At 42.2% G+C, this 23051-nt stretch overlaps 1 protein-coding gene across 4 annotated transcripts in view; it reads left to right on the top strand.

Annotated features, from left to right (window-relative positions):
- Positions 1-10313: 10313 nt before the first annotated feature.
- LOC101922577 (plasminogen-like) overlaps positions 10314-23051 on the top strand; it is a 29247-nt gene continuing 16509 nt past the window's right edge. For 2 of the 4 annotated variants that reach the window (XM_005230221.3, XM_027796984.2), the window contains exons 1-8: positions 10314-10432; positions 11794-11929; positions 12565-12671; positions 18721-18835; positions 19884-20047; positions 20570-20699; positions 20824-20942; positions 22392-22554. In XM_005230221.3, the coding sequence (XP_005230278.2) occupies positions 10384-10432; positions 11794-11929; positions 12565-12671; positions 18721-18835; positions 19884-20047; positions 20570-20699; positions 20824-20942; positions 22392-22554 (983 nt within the window). In that variant the 5' untranslated portion in view covers positions 10314-10383. Of the gene's footprint in view, positions 10433-11793; positions 11930-12564; positions 12672-18720; positions 18836-19883; positions 20048-20569; positions 20700-20823; positions 20943-22391; positions 22555-23051 lie in introns of those variants that run through there. The other 2 variants (XM_027796983.2, XM_027796985.2) reach the window with 2 other exon arrangements.

The raw sequence follows: 23051 nt of genomic DNA, 5'->3' as shown, positions 1-23051 counted from the left end.
AAAATGCGTAGATGCGGTGCTTAGGGACATGGCTTAGTGGTGGACTTGGCAGTCCTGGGCTAACAGTTGGATGTGATGATCTTAAAGGTCCTTTCCAGCCTAAAGGATTCTATGATTCTATGCACACCTGCTTGCTGAAAAATCCTTGACTTAGAGTGAACACTACTTAGCAACAACTAAAACACCAGTGTATCAGCATCATTCTTATACTAAATCCAAAACACAGTACTGTACCAGCTACTAAGAAGAAAATTAACTCTATCCCAGCCAAATCCAGGACAGACTTTTTGCTTAAGATGCCCACAGATAAATCACTATTCTGACCACTAAAAGAGGTCCCCTAAAAGTGGGTGAAAAAGCCCAGTCTTTGCTCAGTGCAAGGAACAATTTGTTGAACAAGCACACAGCTGAGCTGCTGACAGCTGAGCCGCTGAATTTTAAGTAGCTTTCCCATCCAGCTACACGCTCTATTTGCCAAGCATATTATCATAGCAATACCAAATATCCTTGACTGTGAACAAAAGCCTGGATGCTGCTTTAGTAGTAACCCTCTTTCCTCCCTTCTTTTTAGCAGTAGGTAAGGTTGTTGAAAGAAAAGACATTTTTCAAACATAAAACATGGATTATCTCCCTGTGTAAACGGTGATTAAAGCTAACATGCTTTCTGGAAGAATTACCAAGATGGACAGCTAAATCCATTTCTAGCTCAGTAGATCAAGTGGGTTTGTTTTCTTTGTTAATGTGAAGTCCAGGTGCAGAATAGGAATTTAATTTGCACAGTGTCTCTGAACATCAAGGCCTCTTTCCCAGGGTACCTAAATATGTATTTAATTTGCAAATGTAGGGCTAAACCTTAAAAAGGCATTTGCAGGCCCCCAAATCTGCAAGTTTTCAAGATAATTAAGGGGCCATACTGTAGAGCTCCTGCTTTCTTTATCATTGCCTGAGTGTTCTGTCCCTGAGTTTGTTCCCTCATGTGGAGGCATGATTGCAAGGGAAGAGGAAAGCAACATTTTCTGTAACTGTCCAAATGGACATTTTCTGCAACTGTCCTACCTTTTGGTAGACAGGTGTCTCCTCCCTTTTACCCCGGACAGCCAATTTAGATCCTTTTTTACACAAATACCTCCTCCTGGTATTTCCAGCCAAGAAGCAGCAGAGCTAAAGATGGTATTGTTTCTCCAGGGAAAAAGCATAATGTGTCAAGAAGGAAATCTGCATAACCTGACTGAAACTCCAGAGGCAGGGAAGAGGCCAGTGGGGAACCTAGGCAACAGCTGCACAGACGACAGAGGATCATGGTGCTGAGAAGCTGTTTGCTAACTCACCAGGGAAAAACATGGCATGATCTCACGTCAGAAAAGGGAGGAGGATAAATATAGTTCATTACAGCATGTGCTGGCCAGCATGTCCTAACATAAAGGCCAGTAGCTTCTGCCTGTAGGAATTTAACGTCAATTAGTTTCCAAGGAAAATAAAACTGTTATTAAGGGACTTTATCCAAAAGCACATATTCTAAAGTGGATTTAGAGATGGAACAGTTTCAGCTCTTGTGATTTCCTAAAAACATGTCCTTTACAGGAAAGAGAGTAATCAGGTGGTTTTTTAGTTTACTAGAAAGTCCAATTGCCAACAACACAAACTAAGTTTCAGATTTGCCGGAGAGCAGGAGCTGAGGTTATCTGAGATAATTTTAGGTTTAATGTTACAACCAGAGAAACAATATAATATCTTCATTTTACTTGACAAAGTTAGCTCTTACCTGTGTTCTGAGCTGACTGCTGACATTACATTAAATTAAATGTATGCAGTTACCACATTTGTTTGGTATTTATTTTATGCTAATGAATTTCAGTCACTGACAAGAGACCTGTAGCAGCATATGCAGATGATCACTGCCACGACTATCAAGGAGAAAGGAGAGGTTTGGGTGGGCAAGGTTCCCCTCAGATGGACAAGATTCCTCTCAAAGGGAAGCCCAGTTTAAGACAGAAAAGTAAATTTTAACCTACTACCTGAGAAATATGGAGGAAAAAGGTAAATGTAGGGCTAAGTAGTCCATATGTTGTGCATGTAAGATATTGTTCAGCAGTGTAGCTTGTTGTGTTCTTATGTACAGTTTTGACATATACTTTAAACCAAATAAAACCTGTACTAATAGATGTCATAGCAGATTATTATCTCCGGTCAGTGAAATGTCTCCACAAAATGAGTAAGTTTTTCCTGAGGGCCGTAAGATGCTCCCCATGCCAGCCCAGCCCTCCGCCCTGCACCCTGCACCACACAGGAAAAGTCACAGTGGATGTAAGCATGGAAAAAATCAAGGAAAAAGGTCCATATTATTGCTGCACTTGTGCATCTGCAGGTGCAAAGATAACAGGCAGTCAAGTGTCATGAACTTTCAGTTTCTCCACTGAAAGAAACTGCTTTCGCAGGTTTTTCTCCACAGAAATGTTTCTGACCTTGAGCTCTTCCCCACCAGGCTGGATGCCAGCTTGGTATGGGGAGAGCGGGGAGGGATTTAAAAGGCATGAAACTAAACTGGCTTGCTCTGGCCAGATGGCGTTTATAACAAAAGGAACTGTGCTGTGCACAGGAGAGGGATGACTTAGTTATGGCATGGGTGCAAGACAGCAAAATAAGCTCCTGTTACCTCAGTTTCCTGGCCTGTAGCTGTCAGGACCCTGACAGTACCACCAGCTTGACTGTCCCTGCTCGCCCCCCTTCGCCCCGAAGCTCCCCCACGGCCCAGGACCTAATGTCAGCCCCTGCCCCAGCAACCTGCAGCAGGGCCGGTCTCCAGCTCCCCACAGCTCTGCCCAGCCACAGCCCTGCCCAGCCAGGCCCACCCACGGGCCCATGGCCCAGCCAAGCCTTGGCCTGTCCCCATCCCCAGGGAGGTGCCCATGGCCCAGGGCTGGGGCTGCCCCCCAGTGCCCCAGCTGCCTGCTCCTGGCTGGGGTGGGATAGTCCCTGGCAGCCAGCCCCTGCCCTGATGGACCCATGGGGAGCTCCTCAGGGAGCCAAATGATTTTCTCCATGCTCCTTGCCATCAGGAAAGGGTTTCCACTTTTCAGTTTGACTCCCTGCTCACACCTTGGTTGTCCCCAGGCAGTGATTCCCCCACGGGGAGCGTGGCGAGTCAGAGCTGATGCACACTAAGTGTCCGTCTCGTTCAGCTGGCACTGGGGGGGTGACTGGCTCAGCTCTCCAGCAAAGCCCGCTCACAGCCGCTGAGCAGAGACACTTTGCAGACGTCAGGAGCTGTCATACTCTACATTCAAGCCAGCAGTACTTACACTGTCTCCAGCCCTGTCTGAGCATGTTTCACAGGAGGTGTAGGAGAGAGCCACTCATGAAGTCACCCTATACTGAATTTCTGGAGAAAAGCCCTTAGCCCAAGGTTTACCATCTGACAAGAAGGTATTTATCACCTAGCGTCTCAAGAGTGCCAGCTGGCCTAGCTTTATCTACAGCTACAATGAATGTGCTTGAGAACCTCTTGTAGGAGAAGTGGGGAACAGCAGGGATGTAGCCCTTCTTGCGTTGCCTGTGTGCAAGCTGTACTCGGATAAGGAGCAGCCTGGCTGGAACAAATGAAGCACAACTGGAGGAGCAGAGCCTGGGACCACATGGCACCAGAAAGGCCATAAGACTGTGGCTCGGTAGAGGGCTATGAGACACAGCTGGTGTCTCAATAATGGCAGCTCAGGTTTTCGTTCTCAGACAGCTTTTTGAGCCACTACTGTCATACACTTACTTGCTTGAGTAAGGCTGAAATTTATCAGTAATATATAACAAATATGTATTATTTACATGAATACAAATTAATATGTATTAGTTATATGTTTTACTCGGTGCTCTGCATGTTGTTCAAACTTAATATTGCATCCAGTTGTCTGAACACATTTCAAAAAAGCCTGCCATATTGTTTTTTTATGTAAAGATAATCCAGCCACATAGAGGAACTACTAGGAACTACTAAGGGTTGTACTATACTGGGTTATTTTTCACAAAACTGCTTGATGCCTTGCTAAATTCTCACATGCTGTAAGACATGAAAGAACTAAAATACAGCAAAAAGCTTCAGTTTAGGCATCAGGAAAGCCTTAACAGTAAGGAGAATTGTTGGCTGCTTTCCTGAAAAGGGTGTGGAGTTGCCATCCTGGGAGGTTTTTAACCTGTGGTTGTTCAAGCAGCAGTCAGGAAGGACATGGTAGAATCGGTTCTGTTTGAGGGAAGGGAGATGGACTAGGTGGCTTCTAAAGACCTCTTTCCAGCCCTGCAATTGCTATAACAAAAGGCACAAATTCACACTTTGGGGGTACACAGAACATTTCAAATTAAAGATTTAGTTGTTTGTATCCACATGCAGGAGAAGAAAATACGGGACCAAAAAATTTCAGGAGGAAATGAGCTCTAGACCTGTGCCTCAAACCTTCCTCAAAGGCAACAAGCTATAGAGACCTTGAATTTTGGAAGGAGTTAGGCCTAGAGAACCAGCTGTTTATGACTATTAACAAGAACATAATTCCTCTGAGTATGCTCCATCAAAGTACTCTGTCCTTTAGGTGGGTCTCAATTATATACCAATATGTGTGTGCAGGTCATACAGACTAAAATGAATAACAGTCTCTTATTTAGCAAGGTCATTTAGGTCAAGATGTTTTTCTGTAACATATTATTATCTGATAATTTATTATCTGACTATTCTAAGTAAAGAGCTTTCAGCAGTGCTGGGAGCGTGCTGGTAACGCCTGTGGTGCTGATGCTGAGAGGCTGGGTGGATGAAAGCCTGAGGCAGGACAGCAGCCACTGGGTGGGAGCCAGAGCCCCAGTTTGGCAGGTGCCAGGAGGACATAAACTGTCCCTCAGTAGCTACAGGAGAACTGGCAGAGGCCAGGAGATCAGGCCTAAACAAGTCTGACTTGCATGTATTTCTCGACATAGCTGGGGGCACTCCAGCTAAAAACAACTGAATTGTCAAGGTGAGGCAACTCCAGAAGTTGCAATTATGTTGTGAAAAGCAGGGGCAAACCAACTGTGCTTGGTGTGCCCCGGGGCAGGGGGAGCTGTCACTTGAATGAAATTATGTTTGTTGTAGGCTCATACTGGAGAGCTTTGAGAAAGGAGAATTCTGAATGTTCCCAGAGTGGTTTGGAAAAGATTTTTCTTCTTTCTCTGAAAAGAGTTATTCTGCTCAATTAGTCTTCCCGGGGGAAGGATTCAGGGTGCTGTACTTTTCCCAAAGGAAACCAAAGTGCTCTAAGAGATGACCTACAGCACTGAACTGGAGCCTGCCAACTACGCAGGGCATGTAGATATAACCAAGGTGGTTAATGAGGGCAGTGGCTGCAGGAACTTGAGTACATAAAGCTCTGGGGTCCTAGAAACAGTTCCTCTTTTCATGTCTATGAGCTATGAGAGAAGATCAGTGGAGCAGAAGGTGCAAAAGCCATCCTGCAGAGAAAAGAGGAGGATTATTGTCAGTGCTTGTGGAGAGCTGCAGTACAGCTGTCTTGAGGGATTGTTTAGGTGTCACAAATCTAATTCACAGAATCAGAAGAAAAGGACAACAAAAAGGATTATCTAGTTCAGCCATCATAGTGTAGGAACACATACAGATCCAAAATGTCTGTCAGGCATCTATCAAACCTGTTCCTAAAACTTCCAGTCCTGAAGATCTCACAACCTCCCCAGGCAAAATTCCAGTGCTTCACTCTCCTTTGCATGAAAGAGGTATTTTTCTGAATCTTGATTTTAAATCTCTTTTGTATATTTAAATCCATACTGCTTGCCTTATCCTCCACACTTACGGTGAATAGACTATCTACTCTTCTTTGCAGTAATCATTATATATATATGCACACACATATATATACATACATACATATGTTATAATAGACATCTATTTATGTCTATATTTGAAGGTTCTTCTTGTGTATTCCTCTAGTAATATAATCTCTAGCCAAAACAACCCAATCTTTTTTATTCTGTCTCCTTTCCTCTGACCCATCCCATATACACCTTCCCAGCAAGTTCTGTCTGATTCGCAGTTCTTTAACTTGGGAGGAGCAAGATGTTACTCTGTCACAGAGCTTGATTTGATTTTTCATGTGTTTGGATGAGGCCTCAAACCAGTATTATTTATAACATTTCAATAATTGCCTGTAGATTTTGAACCATACCTGCCTCACAGCCTGGTAAAAGTATTATGCTTAGCACTTATGCCATCCTTTCCTTTCCACTCCCAAACAAGCCTGAATTTACTAACCTCACAGCAGACAGGCAATGAAATATTTTTTGCCCACATTTTATAAATAGGAAACTTGCTGCAGTGTTTTGTCCAGGTGACAGTGTCAATGGGACAAACATTAACATGCAGGTGCCTCAGAAACAGTCCTGAGCTCCTGGTACACGTTAAGCAGATGCATTGCTCCAGGTGGGGAAGGCACTAGTTTCTTGCCTTCTTCTCATGTCCTTTCTCACAGACACTCCCTTTACTAGTTAAAAACACAAGCAATAGGTTGCTACATGTGAAGCCAAGTGCTCATGTGCAATGATTTCTGAAGTGGGCACAGCCAATGTGGGTTTCTGCTCATGCTACTGCCTTGGCCATACCATTTTATTTCTTCACCCCTTCCTTGTCTCCTTCCAGAGTAATCTCTTCAGGGTTGAGAAAGTCTCATACATATCTCAAGTACTTAGTGCTTGGGCTCTGATTTCAAGTAGATGACCTGATAGTAATAGTAATCATCATCATCAGTAGCATTCTCTGGAAAAAATGTAAGTATCCATGAGAATAAGCAAATGATCTGTAATGGAGACCCCCAAAAATGAGGTACTGAAATTTATAAAAATGTCTTTCACATGTTGGTGATGAACGGAGCTAGGTTCTGCTCTGTGCTCATTGTATCTGAACAGTGCCCTAATAGTTCACCTGATTCAGGTGATCATCAAGTCCAACCCTCAACCTAACACTGCCAAGTCCACCACTAAACCATGTCCCTAAGTGCCACATCTACAAGTCTTTTAAATACCTCCAGGGATGGTGACTCAACCACTTCCCTGGGCAGCCTGTTCCAATGGTTCACCACCCCTTCAGTGAAGAAATTTTTCCTAATATCCAATCTAAACCTCACCTGGTGTAACTTGAGGCCCTTTCCTCTTGCCCTGTTACTTGCTACTTGGGAGAAGAGACCGACCCCCACCTGTCTACAACCTCCTTTCAGGTAGTTGTAAAGAGCACTAAGGATTCCTCTGAGCCTCCTTTTCTCCAGGGTAAACACCCCCAGCTCCCTCAGCCGCTCCCCATCAGACTTGTGCTCCAGACCCTTCCCCAGCTCCGTTGCCTGTCTCTGGACACGCTCCAGCACCTCAATGACTGCCTTGTACTGAGGAGCCAAAACCAAACACAGTATTTGAGGTGCAGCCTCATCAGTGCTGAGTACAGGGGATTTTACAAGGCCTGCCTAAAAGCCCTCTGAAGTCAGTAGAAATTTTTATATTCCACTGACAGAATTTACTGAATCAGTGGCTGGAAGTATCTCCTTGATTAACTGACAAGTCTCCTGTTCATCACTTAAAGGAAATACACACTCGAAGTCAGTGCAGCAGAGCTGTGTGACGTTCCTTAGCAAAGGTGCAGGATGAGCAAGCATGTGTAAAACTTTTTCCAAGCTGAAAGCCTAATGAAAGTATTTTATAATTTGACACTTGACATTCAGATTCCTTTTAGTTTTCATTACTATGCAGCTCTATAGCTACATTTTTTCAAATTAATATAAGAGCATTAGTTTGAGCTCAAAAATTGTTTATTCATTTTATCCTTAGTTATTTTCCTTTTTAAGGATGCTGTTTCTTCTCCTTCTTATTTTTCTAAATAAGACGAAATCTGCATTATGCTCTCACAAAATCTGTGGGATTTTTTTGTTCCAAATAGGTCCCTCTATTTTTCACTACCTCATAACATTTATTAGGTTTTTCAGTATCTATCTTACAGTAATAATGATAATTTGGCTTTTTCCCCTTGCTCTTTCCATTCTGTTTTTTTTCTCTGTATTTCACGCTTGCATGCTGTCTTTCCTACATGGTATATTGCTTTGAGACAATCAAGCTTTTGAATCTATTAATATTACATGACTTAAAAACAATCAACTTTAAGCCTCTTGTATTGTGGTGGGAAGGAAAAGGGCGAACTGAGAAAAAAGAAAAGCATATTTGCATTAGACAAATTTCCTTGCAAGCTGTGATATGAGCAGCAAAATAATAAATCCCTTGGGATTTTTTCAAGCATATGGACAAACATCTTCTGCCAATGTTTCATGTAAGCATCTGACGCCTTTGCTTATGCTGGGGGTTTAATGTCACCCACTTTGTCAAAAAAGTATCATTTGCTGCACTCTTCTGGACATTACCAGGACAGCACATTCTGCAGAAAATCCCAAACAAAATCAGGTAGGATTACAGCATAGTTTTCACGAGCAAAGGTGTGGCTTCCATTGTTTCTAATAGAAAATGGGCATAAAAATCTCTCTGCTTTTGATTAGTCTAAGATTCATATGAGATCCAAAAGAATTTTCCATGCTGTTTACTAGCAGATCTAGAGTGGCTTCAGACTTCTGCCTATATAGTCTATGGCATTTGCTGTCTGAGGGCAGAGCAAGTAATGCTGTCAGTGGTGGAACAAGAAAGGCTTGGCTCTGTGTAGTTCATATGCCTGCTCATCATGTCCTCCTGCACCTCTTGCTGTCCCCACCTCTCTCCCATATAAAACTGGGAAATCTTCAGGTCCTCCACACCCTCCTCACTCCAAATGTTCCCCTAATCCTGCTTCTTCCCATTCATGTCTCCATAATCTCTCTGTGATGTACTCCTGCTTCCATTAGGACAGACTGTCTCTTGCACATCCATATGTATGAGGTAAATGTTCCCAAGATTTACCTATGCATGTGGTGACAGACCTGCTGACTGGCCAAGCAGAAATGAATGGTGTTTGCTTCCACCATGAGTGTTCTTACGGAAAAAAAAATTGATTTCTTTCCTCTGATGACTGATGTTGATGTGCCTTGTAGGAACATGAGTTCCATCCCTCTGCCAGGTGTGGTGGAGGTTGAATGATATGCTCAAAAAGTAACTGTGGAGGTAGGAATGTGGATGAGCTGTGGGTATGGTGGTACATGGACACAACTGACCACAAAACAGCTACCAAGACCAATCATTCAGTTTTCCTACTGGCATCACTTCTGCCCACCCTGACTGCAGGCTACACACTGGCTCCCTACTGAGAGCCCTCTGCAGTGTCCCAGAGCTGAGGCAGAAAGGCCACTTCCCCACTGCCTCCCTACCAACCCAGGGTGTATTTCCCACCTGTACCCTGGAGGCATGTACCATTTGACCAATGCTTTTACCCAAGGTGACCTGCCTAGTCATCACTGCTCACAGGGATGTGGTTGTTGTACGTGGCCTTTCCAGAACCATCATCCTCCCAGCACAGAGGAGAATATGTGGGACTCTCACCTTGCTCCTAACTGTTGTTCTCCTGTGCCCCACCAACCCCAGCTGAAGGCTATACCCACTTGCCAGGCAAACCAGTTTAAAACTCCTGAGAGCACTCTGGCTGGGGATGCCTGGCTTGCCTTAGCTGAGCCCCATGGGTGTGATGGAGGTGGTGTTGCTGAAATGTGTGGCGCACCCTGCATGCACTCTGAAGTCTGGGCAGACCTGAGATACCAGGAGCTTTGCCTGGAAGGCAAATGCACATCATACACTGAACCAAAGTGAACGCTGCCTCCCAAATAATGAATAAAAAACAATCCAGAAATGGGAAACAACTGAAGGAAGGAAGCTTCTTTCCCCCAGGAAGGACTCTGGAGATTGTTGAAAGAAATTCTGATGCAAAGTTAGCATTATCAGGGTTTAGTTTTGGGGACTGGCTTACACAAAAGTGTAAATCAGAAGCAGTTCCAACTAGAGCAGTACAAGTCTGTGACTGAAAATACTGCTGGGACTGAAAGCTGAATATAAAGGACTTGTAGAATTAGATTGTGTCCAGGTTTCCATACTTTACCACCACCATGATCCCCATCTTTTACTTCAGCAAAGCGAGGCCAAGCAATCTCAGAACACAAATATGCCCCACAAAACAAAAGAGTACCTTCAGATTTCCCAGCATCCAGTACAAATGATTGAGTCCGATTTGGTAATCCATCCAATTCAAGGCTGGTTCAATGGCCACACCACGGCAAAGGGGGTCACAGCATGGGAGAATGATTAACTTAATCCTCCTGCCTTGTTTGTTTGATGCTGCCTCACTCCACTGCAAGTCAATAAAACTTTGTGCACGGACACACACAACTTCCAGCACCTGCCAGCTGGGCCAAAATGGGGATTAGCAGAGCTGCCTTTCTCTTTCTTTTCTTGCTCAGCTCAGGTAAGAGTCCTTTGCCTTCCGCTTGCCTGGGTGACATGGGGATCAAGGGCTTGCAAGATCCATTTGATGAAAGTGGGACCCCGAATCCCTGTTTCATCACTTACCTGGATGATGATGGATTTGGGGCTTCCTGGCCAGAGAGTTGCTGTTGAACAACAACTGTGCTGTGAACAACCACAAGAGCTGTGATTGCTCCAGTGTTGTGTTCATTAAAGACACCAGAAGAGCAACAGCTTTGGGGAACAAATGGCTCCCTGAAAACACACCGCATGGCCAGAAATGGGGATACCTTTGGAAAGCATCCCAAAAGCCTGCTACAAAACCTATAGCAGTTAGAGAGACTGCTTTCTCTGGTTTTAGCAGGCTTTGGATCAAATGCTAAAGCCATTTTACTGCCAAGCATTGCTAGGCACAGTGTTCCTGGTTTTCATCCTCTATGATAGGAGTTTTAAAGTTTTAAAATTAAATATTTAAAACAAAATTAAAAATGAAAAAGCTCCTTTATATTCCAGCAATTTCACATTTTCTGTTGTCACTAACAAGAAAATGTTCTCTCTTGTTTTCCGGGGGGCAGTAGAAATTTAATCTTCAATAACTAGATCAACTTTTCCAGGAATATGCCTAGAATTGTTTTTTGCAACTCCAAAAGAAGACAGGTGTTCCACTAAGGATAATATATGAATTTCAAGCTCATCTACAAATTCTGTTAATAAATATTCCGTATGTAGTATAAATTTCAATCAGATTTCAATCAGATATCATATTCCTAGTACTTTAACATTGCATATCATTGTATGGCACTTAAATGACTTTTACAAAGTACTGTTAAAAACATCTCGGTACAGTTTGTATGCTTTTCTAATAGCCCAGGCATTTAATATGTCAGAATACCAGGAATGTATCATTGTGTGATTGTGCTGGGTTAGAAGAAACAGCTAATGACGTTATTTTTATTTGCTTATTGTTATCAGCTCTAACTTACTTGCTCCGAGGTGATGGTCCACAAAACTGCCTTAAAAATATTATTTATGTCTTCTGGATTAGTACTGGTCAAGTCTGGAAAGTTACATATATAAAAGAAGAAAATGGTTTGCTCACATATATTTGAGTATTCTGTTCAATTATCATGTGTCATGTCCAGGTTTATAAGGATTTGGACTTCAGCCAGAGTAATAAATTTCCTGCTGCATTTTCATATGTATTGTATTCTTTTTTAAGTTTATAATTTGCAGTGTTTTCCAGGTAACTAACATCACATTTTCTTTTCTGTTAGCTAAGCTTTTGCCAACCTGTGTTGCCTTGTAGATTCTTAACTGCAGCATTCTCATTTTTAATGTCTGATTTCTTTCCTCCCTTTGTAGTGAAAGGAGATATACTGGATGACTATTTAAGAACAGATGGTGTTTGGCTACTTACTCGAAATAAACAGGTTTACAATACAAATAATGAAAAAGAATGTGCAGAGAAATGTGAAGCAGAAAGAAATTTTAATTGCAGGTAATTTCTGTTGAATCTTCAAACTATGTCATTGTGGGTGCCTGCATATCAATGATGTTTTCCTACTGTTGCTCAGAACCAACAACCCCATCCTGCTGCAGCAGTGCCTCCCATGCCTGTGCCTTTATCTTGTGGCTTATCTCCACCCATAAATTGCCACAAGGTCAAGTAAAGCATGGATTTACAATGTATTACTCATTCTGTAGTAAATGCTTAAGTTCCTGCTCTTACCCAATGTTAGGTGGAGAGCTGCTTACGCCTCTTTAGCTGAGTGCTGCCTTGTTTCACAAAAGAAGAGTGAGATACTTCTAATTCATTGTAGGGAAAGGTGCTGAGCTGAGCACTTAGGATGCTGTTGACAATGTTTTGCCAATGGAGTAACTAGCTTCCCACACACCAACTTACTCACGTAGTCATACATCCTGAAAAAGTCATCCACTTTGGTGCAGTAGAAAATGTCAGTCTCTTACTCAGTGTCTCAGATACTGAGTGCAGTATCTGAAATACAGAAATTGATACAAGGCAGTGCTGATAAATTAATAATTTATAGAAAAATAATTATGAGTTAATTAATTTGAATTTAATTTAAAATATTTCTTCCTACGTCAATGTTGCTTCCTTCTTAATTTCAACAGGGCTTTCCTATTCACCAGGAAAAAGCTACAGTGTTTAACACTGGCTGAAAACACCAAAATGACAGTGACATTTGACAGCGTGGATGTAGTTCTTTATGAGAAGAAAAGTATGTATATAGTAAGATGCTATACTTTACACATAAAACCTATTTTAATGACATCCTTACACTCTCTGCTGCAGTGATGGAGCAGCCGTTGCAGGTGGGGACAGTTTCAGTGAGGTGGGCCTGCACCCATTATGTACTGGGCTGAAACTGCCAGAGAATTCCACATATAGCATCAAGGCTTCTTATATTTGAACTTGTATTTAACTCCTTTGGTCATGTATTGTTGGGACCAGGCAGAATAAACATACTCCAAAGCAAAAATCATGCATTTCTCTGCCCTTTAAGTATTTGCAGTCCTCTGCTTCATGGAGCCAGTGGAGTCCTTGGTCATACAAAATCTCAAGACCACAGGATTATCTATGCCTATGTACCCACTTCTCTAATTTTCTGTGTAATAACTCAGTCAAGAATTATTTGTCTTAAATAACTGTATTGACTTATAATTGTTGTGTTATTTTAAATTATAATCAAATGTTCGCATTTTGTAAGCTGTTTTGTTTATGCTTAATTCTTATTATATGGCAGGCTCAGATAAGTGGCTTGGTTTTAAGATTATTTTTGGAATTAATGCTTTTCTAAGTTTTGAATACATTCTATACAGCTGGGAAAATAAATATTTTTTTAATAACTAGATTATCTTCATAAATTTTGTGGGAACATAGATAATGCAGTCACAAACACTAACTTCAATGAGTCTTCTGGGAAAAATAAATCTATTGCTAACCAATATGTAAGATGAATAGTGAACATTTCTTGTTAAGAATAATTCACTTAGTTTCAGATTATTTTTGGTGTCTTTACAATTCTGAAGCATTTGAAAGATAGACAGAAAAAGGAACCTGCATGAATAACCATGCTGCAGGTCCCATTTACCATATCAAAGTTTTAAACAGAAAGCGGTTCATGTCCAAATTCCCAGCTAGTATAAACTGATACAGTGCTGATGAATTCATTAACATCTGCTGGAGATTTGGCTTAAACATAACAAAAACCTAAAGTGTTAACATTTACACATCCGTATCCTAATTCTGCTACTAGGCTGGATAATGGGTTGCCAGGTTCACAACACTGGGTACATCCTGGTTCATAACAGATATGTTCAGTAAGTACTAACTGAACCTCTAGCTGATTATCAGCCAGTGACATTTTGTTCTTATGGTGCAATATGTGTCCCTTGGTGTCTCCTTTCTATGCAAATGACAGGTGGATTTTCTCACCAGTTTTCCTGAACTTGCAGTTTATGCTTAGCTCAGACAGATTGCTAAAGCCATAAAAGCTAGAATTTGAAGTGTACTGCTTGATCTTGAGTGTGATTGTGGTCAGATTCCTTCTTGTTTTAAAAGGCAAAACTGCTGTTGCGGCTGCTTTGATCAAAAGATTTTAGCTCTATAGTCCTGTGCCCCCATGCCCCAGTAACAGACCTCACAAGGCTAAAGCCTATGGAGAGCTCTTCTCCACCGTTATTTTTCACATTTCTCATAGACCACAGATGTGTGAGTCACCATTACAGAAAAATATTGGAGCACGTTCAGCCAAATAATTTCTGGCACAAGTGGAGTATCTGTGGAAACAATGGGTGTAGCCAGTGCCTCAGCATTTTAAATGTGATGTTTTTTCACTGAAGTCAAAATTGGTTGGAGTTTTCCTTTGAGGTTAGAACAGGATAAAGGATGAATATGTGCTCTGAAAATTCCTCTGCATATGTTGAAAGTGAATAGGCACATGCACAAGTCATTAATTATTAAATTGAAATGAGCCCTTCTAAATGAATAAATAATCCTTATTGATCCTAATTGTATGCTGTCAGAGGGCCACACGATAACTCAGGCTTAAAGGGGTACAAATTAAGACAACATCCCTAACCTCGTCAAGGCCCCTTTACATTGCTTGCCATTGTCCAAGCTCTCCCAAACTTCTGAAACATCTGAAGAAACACACCTGAGCTTCTGCCAGCAGCAAGACTTGATTTGATACCCAGGAGCCTTGGCGTCTCAGGAAAAGGAGACAGCATTCTTTGGCTTCTCTTCTTTCTTGCCTGCGTCCTCCACAGCTATTCCCTGGAAGACAGGCCTAGTGCCTCCAGCCTCAGTGTTCATCCCAGTGACCTTCCTGAACACAAGTAACCTAGAAATTTAGTCAGAGCCCTCAGCTCTGCTGCTCACACCCACGTTGGAGGCAGCTTTTCCTGAAAAAAAAAAAGGCAAAAAAAAAAAAAAGGCCTAGCTTGGCACCTTCTCATGCTTCAGGATGGATTTGTCTTGTTTACATTTTAGCTTTAACTGAAACTGTAGGGTGAGATATAGGTCTGCTCCCCTCCCTCCTCATCCTCTTGGAAGCAGAGCTTTTCCTTCCTGGCCATGAGCAGGACTGAAGGAAATGTCACCACCTGAGTCCACTGCAGGAGGAGACACCGTGTCTGGTTCCTCACACCGAGGGACCAGCTCAAAAGCCTGTAGATGCCTGTCATGGCAGGGGGTCCCCCCCGAATGGAGGCACTTGTCTGGCTGTCAGGCCCAGGACAGAGACGTGCTTACTTGCTGTCCTTCCGCAGGGTGAGAATCCCACCTAAGCATGGCAGGCAGCCACCTCTCTTCCTTCACTGCAATCACTGTGTAGGCTGTCATAGCAAACACATTCAGCTCTAGCCCTTCTGCAGTTACCAGTCCTTTGCTGTGGCTGGGAGACCTTTCCTGATAATTTTAAACTAGAGGCTGGCTCTTCTCAGCTCCCACTGCAGACTGAGCGGAGGTCAAGTCTCCCTCATATTTAACATCTATCACTGTCACTGAAAGCTGCAATTAGGCACTGCCACAGTCATGAATGGTCATGGATACCAAATCCTTTCATGTGGAACCTATTTTCTCTTTCCCTGATTTATCCTTGTGCTAATGGTCATGGTTATTTGAAACAACCCAACCCACATACCTGAGCCTTGAGGCAGCTCGATACTAGCGGGGGAAAAAATCTGCTTCACAGACTCCTCATTTTCATCTAATGAGTTATCAGGCATCATCTCCTCATCATTCAGCATTCTTACAATCTGCAGCAATTTGGGAACTGCTTGTCTCAGCTTTATCTCCTGACACCTTCTGCACTCCAGGATGCCCACCTCTGACAGGTGGGGGACACACTGTCACCCTTGGCTATACCATTCAGCTCGTGTGCTGCTGCTATGCAATGCACTACCTCTGCCTTCATAGGGATACCTCTTCATGAGAGTCTGCTTCAGCAGGAAGTGCTTTTAGCTCCAGCAGCCAAAGAGTTGCTTCATTTGTTTTTCCAGGGCGCAGATTTACAGTGCCTAATTTTTTATTTTTTTTTTTTCAAACAGAGGATGTAGAGTCATCTTCCTTCCACTTTCCACTAGCAGGAATATATGACTATCTCGTTCCTTCTGAAGCTCACAGCTACCACTGCCAACATCTTTGTGGAGTCTTTGGATAATCCAAATGTCAGCATTTTGTATTTGTAATGGCCCCAGTCCACCTCAAACCAGAGATATTTCTCAAAAGGCTGTTAAAGTGCATCATAAAAGTGATACTCACCTTCTTAGAAGCAACAATCACCACTGAAGCTGGTGAAGGGTCTGGAGCACAAGCCTTTCAAGGAACACCTGAGGGAACTGGGGTCGTATAGTCTGGGGAAGAAGAGACTCAGGGAACCTTACAGCTCTCTACAACTGCCTGAAAGGAGGTGGTAGGCAGGCAGGGGTAGGTCTCTTCTCCCTGATAACAAGGAACAGGACAAAAGGAAATGGCCTCAAGTTACACCAGGGGAGGTTTAGATTGGCTATTAGGAAAAATTTCTTCACTGAAAGGGTGGTGAAGTATTGAAACGGGCTGCCCAGGGAGGTGATGGAATCACTGTCCCTGGAGGTTTTAAAAATATGCATAAATGCAGTGCTTACTGACGTGGTTTAGCGGTGGCCTTGGCAGTCCTGGGCTAATGGTTGGACTTGATGATCTCAAAAGTCTTTTCCATCCTAATTTTTTCTATGATTCTATTCTAATCTAATTAATCACAGCCAGCATCCCCCTGCCTGAACTTGAATTTACAAATAGAGACATTTAGCTCCCTTAAGCCTCACAAAAGTTTTCCGTCCCCACCATGACTCCTTAGCACCAGGAAATAGCTGTTGTAAAACTCCTTTTTGCTGAGATATGATGAAATCTGTTCTGCTTAAAGAAAGTAATCTACAGGACATTTTGTGACCCTGCCACTCCCTTAGGTTCATGGTGACTGTACAATCTCATGTATGCCTGACTCAGACCTTGGAGTTCATAAGAGCTACTCTGACCCCAGTCTTTGCCAGAGCTCATTTTCCTTGGGACTGGATTCAACATATACATACAAAACATCTACTTTAAAACTGAAAGGTTCATCCCTCTGGAAACTCCATGAATATATATCTGGCAGTTACAGTTTTACTTACCTTATGTTAATGGAAAAACCCTGTATGAGGAATCCTCTTTTGATTACAGCCTCCTTGTTAACAGCAGGAATAATCCACAAGGCCCAGATACATAGGTTTTGTGGGTTATGCTCACTACATTTTGTTGAGTCAGATTTCCTTTGGTTCTAATTGGCCTTTCAGAGTTCAAGAACCATGGCATTTTTATAGACTCAGTGGCCATCTAGGATGCTCACCCTCTTGTAGGGTTAATAACCAAAGTTTTGGGAATTAGTCACTGAAATGTTTCGTAAGAACTTGGTTAAAGACGTCTTCTTTACAGAGCAGTTTGCCCAGTCAAATCTTAATTTTGTCTTGACATACAGTTTGGCGTTTGATCCCATCCCTCTTTTGAGGAACACAGACCATCAGGGGTTATAGGGCAGCACAGGGAACTCCTGCACAGGACAGAAAAGTAAAAGAGACTTTGGGGGTCAAACAGCAAGAAACCATGTTACTAAATGCTGTTTAAGAGGGATCAAATATCAAAGCATAAATCCATGGTGGTTTCCACATGTCATTTGAACTGGGAAGTTACTTGCTTGTCTTCATTCCTGATCCAGCTCTACAGAGCCTCCACCCCTTGCCCCAGGTGTCAGATGTGTCCAGCTTTTTTTTAGGCAGGCTAAAACCATTTAGGAGAAACCTGGCAACACCAGGAAGTCCATGGGCAAGGCCATTGACCAGAGATGGTCATGCTGGGACCTGCTACTAGAGTATCAGTGCTGAAGCAGTAGTGACAAGACTTTTGGGCACACCAGTAGCTCTCTGACAACCAGGCAGCAGGTCCCTTTTGGCAAGACACGCAGCACAGACATTAGTAGTCCCAGCCACACACTGCGACAGCAGTAACTGTTGCAAGGTGTCCAAACAAGGCTCACCTTTCCTATCAGACTGGTCTCCTGTTCTTGCTTTAGCATTTCCATTTTACATTTTGGGGTTTAGGGGGAACCTTCTTGTGCAAGCAAATATCTGAAAGGGGAAATGAAGGTCACTCCCCCAAATAATTGGTGGTTTTTCAAAGTCTGTTGCAAATAAAAGCATCATCAACATGCTTTGCATTCTTTCCGCTTTGGAATCCCACTAGAAAGTATCTGGGAGTCTGAGGGTGAGAGGAATCAAAGATTTGGGGGCTGCTTATGTGACAAACATATTTTGATAACTAAAAATTTTCTGGCCTGAAGGGATAGTTGCATGACACCCACACTGTGAATGTGCTTATGAGCAATGCATTTCAAAGAACCTCCAGCTACTGGTGAAAGACCTTCCTTTTTATCCCAGTAGTATAGCAGTATAAGCATACATCTTATACATGTCAAAAACAATTGCAACTTGTTATATCTGTTCTCTTAACTAGCCTTTACTAGCTTTATAGAAATGCTTCAGGAATTTTCCTCTGTAGTTGCTTAGTACTCGGTAACTAATTTGTTTTTAAATGCCTTATGGAATCACAGCTGTTTGCATGCACAAGAGGTTCAAAACATGCGTAAAACATGGTCCATCACGAACTGATGAACTTCAGAGTTATCTGAAGATTCTCAGTTTCAAAATATGCAATGCTGTAACATCATTGAATTAACAAAGCCAATTCCATTTCAGTTTACCTTCTACAGTGTAAAAGAGGGATTGGGAAGGACTACAGAGGAATGGAAGCTAAAACTCGGAGGGGTATTCCATGCCAGAAGTGGGCAGAAAAAACACCCCACAACCCAAAGTATGGTCTTATTTAGATTTGTCTTCATGTTGTTCTGAATCTCTTCCAAGCTTTCTCAACTTAATGTGTATAAACAACTTTATAGTACATGTTATCAAAGGCAGTTGTCAGGTGACTTTCTAAGACAATTTTATCTTCTTCTGTCTTGTTAATTTGGACTCTACTGGAAGAGAACTGCAATGACCTGGGTAAGGAAAAGGTATATTGTCAGCTAGAAAAGTTGTGTCTAAAAGCTGGGCCTCTTAAGAAGATGAAATGCTCCTTCTGTCAACACATGAGGAAAATTTTGTTGGTGGTGACAGTAGGGCCATAATTCCTCTCTTCTGTATAAGGTGTAGAAAAAAAGGCTGTGATAACTGTCCACGTCTGTGACCCCCTGCCTGTCATCCAGACAGTCAAGAAGAAACATCCAGCAAAGTATCCAAGCCCAAAGGGACCTGCCCAGGCAGAGTTTTCTCCAGGCTGCTGCCACTGGGCTCGCTGAAGCCAGTGTGGGAGCAAAGGTTCTGTTTTCTTTGTTGGAGATTTATCTGTTCAAAAAAAATATTTTTTGTTGTTCTAATGAAACTTGGATGTACATGTTTAGATTTTTTGTTTAAAAGCCATTTAGTCTTCTCTGGGAGGACTGCTATAGGAAGAAGTCTAAGGTCACTTGCTTCAAAATCTTGCAAATTAAGATGCGGTTGTGTTTGGTGAATACTCTCTAGAAATACTCCACTCAAAGTAGCTCCACTAAGAAAAATACATGGCAGAGCCACAGGTCATCAACTGGATGCAAGTATTAAAGACAATACTTATCCTTTAAGACTGTCATAGTCCTTACAGGCTGTAAACTCACTCATCATTTGCAACTGGGACCTAGGGAGAAAGCTACTAACAGTAGTTATAGAATGTTTTTTCAGATTTCGTTGAAAGGTTTCAATGGGAAATCTGTTTCTCTCATTATTACTGGAATTAATAGAGCCCACAGCTGCCTAAGCAAGTTGTACATTTCCCTTCTGCTCCACTAAATTACTGGAATTAAAACAGAATTTTAATGCTGTTACAGTCATACACCTGAAAAACACCCCAATGCAGGGTTGGAAGAAAACTACTGCAGAAATCCTGATGGGGATGAACGTGGACCCTGGTGTTACACAACAGATCCTGCTACCAGATTTGATTACTGTAACATCCCAGAGTGTGAGGGCCAGGTCATGTACACTGGAGAAGGTATATTTCTTTTTCAGAGAAGGAGTGTCTGAGTAGGTAATGTTATTGTTATTCCTGCTATTTGTTCTTGCTTTATTATTGTAGATTGGTTTCAAATGTGAATTTAGATCAAGCTGGGACTTAAGTTCTCAACACAAAGGTTTTTTCTTAATTGGCTCCAGTTATCAAAGTAATTTTGTAAATTTTTTTTCTGAAATTTTAAAATCTTTTGCTGATATTGTCCTGCTCTTACTCCTGGCAACTTATTTTATTTGAATGAGAGTAAAGATTGACCCAAGTTCTGTTTTACATACATCCCATTGCTATTAGTACATACAGATATGTGACAAAGTTCTCCCTCCAAATAACATGTATCCCTAAAGCTTTATACATTTGGCTAGGCTGTAATTTGTGGTTTTCTGCATTCCTTTCATCATTATCTGGAGCAAAACCCTCTTTTCCTTTCAGTGTAGTCTCCCATGAATAGATCAGGATCAGAATTCACAGCTCTCGTAAACCTTGCTTTGTTTTCATTCTGCCTAGAACCTACAGTGGAATGCATGCAGTGTAATGGTGAAGACTACCATGGAGAATTTTCCAGAACAGAGTCTGGGCTTCAGTGCCAGCACTGGGATGCCCAAGAGCCTCATATGCATGGATTTACCCCAAAACAGTGAGTCACACTCAGTGCTGGATTAATTCCTGCAGTGCCTGGGAGACCCTGCCTGCAGACAGCCCAATTGCTACAGCTGGCCATAGCTGACTCACAAGCTCCTCTTTCATTTTAAAATACGCAGCTTTCCAGAGAAGGACCTGAAGATGAATTATTGCCGTAATCCTGATGGTGAACTTCGGCCCTGGTGTTTCACTACCAGCCCTACTAAACGCTGGGAATATTGCAATATTCCTCGTTGCAGTGAGTCTGATTTCCTGAGATCACTCCAGAGGGTAGCTTTCACATTAAAATCGTTCAGAGAAGGGAAAGGCAAGAAATCACGGTTCTGACTAATCCAAGGAAATCACTGTGAACCAGGGAAAGTGCAAATTAATAAACAGAATCACTCTTTAAATTTCTATTACATAAAGTCATGTAATGTCAACAAGGATGCAAGTATCACGAAGTGCAATAATGCCAAAGACGTTATGGAAACCCTAATTTGTCTTCAACCACCTTACTTTTCAATTTGCCTGAGAGGCAGGGCATTCAAGTTATATGAGGTGGTAGTTTTCAGCTCACCTGCTAACTCCTGGAAAGCACCTAGATCACCATGTGGGTGTACTGTGACATTTAACTGGGTCTGGCCAGCACAGCCAGCACTGCCTTTTTCTTAGCAAGGGATGAGTCTGGGGAAACAAGCTGAGGCCTCAGGAGAAAAACCTGATTTATCAGTGAGCTAGCTTAACCGATTAAGCTGAGCACACTAAATCTGGACATTCCAAAGCACTGAACAACTAGATTAGCATTGCTGTTTGTAGAACTGGCCTGCACTTTGAGAAAAAATGTGCGTGTTTTTGTCTCTAGAGCTTGCTTTCTTATACATCTGCACTTGCCAGTGCTTTAAGCAGCAGCATGTGTTTGCTAGATGTAGTTCACCTCAGCATGCTCAATTAGAGATGGAAGAATGACTATTTATAGACTTCTGTGATACATATGATAAAGTAAATTGTGAATGTTACCATAGCAACTCCATGTTGTGCTTAAAGTTTAAGGAACAGACTAACCTTTGTCTCCTCAGGAAATTTCATGTGCAAAGTATATATAATAGGTATGCACTGTATATTCGTTTTCCCTCTGTCCTCTGCAGTTCTCTGCCTCTGATCGTTATTCTTACTTTCTTTGCTGTTCCCCACATGCCAGACTAACTCACTTTCCTTCACTCCTGCCCCACTTGCCCAATTCACTGACTCCAGGGGCTCAACACTGAAGGCTGTTTTGCTTTCTCTCACAATTTTTCCTTGGCCCTTACCCTTTCTGCCCTTCCACACTACCTGTGTGTGTTATATGAATGTGCTCCCTTCATCCCACTTGTTTATACAAGGCTGTACTGGACTACTTACTGCCTTTCCAGCTCTGCTCTCACGGGACTGCAGGCACAAAGTCTGGCTCAACCCAGCAAAGTTATTTACTGACTACTGTAAAAGGGCAGGCACAGGACAGCTGTTTGGCAGCCTGACTGCTTGTGAAAATGTACACCTTGATTTTGTCGTAGCTTTCAACCAATGTCACCTTTGCGGAAAGAGAAAAATATGAATGTTTGACATTACAGAAAACAAAGGGATTTAAAATATATTTGAAAGCACTAGTTAGCAGCATTTTTCATTTCTTTTCTTTTCTTTTTTTTTTTTTTTTTAAATCCTGTTACAGCTATGCACCTACCAGTCTCTGGCCTGGGTTCCCAGTGTCTTTCAGGGAAAGGAGAAAACTATCGAGGCAGGATAGCCGTCACCGAATCAGGAAAAGCCTGCCAACCCTGGAACACACAGTTTCCTCACAAACATGGTTGGATTCCTGACAGATATCCCTGCAAGTATGTTGAGCATCATCATTTTTTTAAATACCAAAGAACATAGTTATTCCTTATTGATCCAGATGCAGAGGCAAGAGAAGCACAGGTTTTCCACAGTTATGTTGATAAATTATTTTCTCATCTTTTGTCAGCTCTCATTACTTTTGTTCAGGTCTTGATCTTCATTTTTTTTCTTCATTCCTTTTTTTTTACTAGCTATTTTGTTCTCACATACTTGTCTCACATGTCTCCTCCACATCCCACTGCAGAGCTACAAGTATTTACTACTTTTATGTTTAAAATCCTCTGGCTGTGTTTTGGCACACTTTCAATAAGTTACTTTTCTGAAGGTCTAGGATGCTTCAATACATCTTTATGCTCCAAGGTCAGAGGAGCGGGGTTTGCAGAGCTGGGTAGCTGGGACTGACCAGACTTTTGACTCCGTATTTTCATCCTGTGGGTGTTGAACTGGGTCCTGCAAGTTTTCCTGGGCATGTGAAACCCTGTCCATTATCACA

This window comes from Falco peregrinus, chromosome 7 (genome assembly GCF_023634155.1).
Source record: "Falco peregrinus isolate bFalPer1 chromosome 7, bFalPer1.pri, whole genome shotgun sequence".
In the NCBI taxonomy this organism is placed as follows: Eukaryota; Metazoa; Chordata; class Aves; order Falconiformes; family Falconidae; genus Falco; species Falco peregrinus.
The sequence above is the reverse complement of the archived record's forward strand: the minus strand, read 5'-3'. Positions and strand labels throughout refer to the sequence as shown.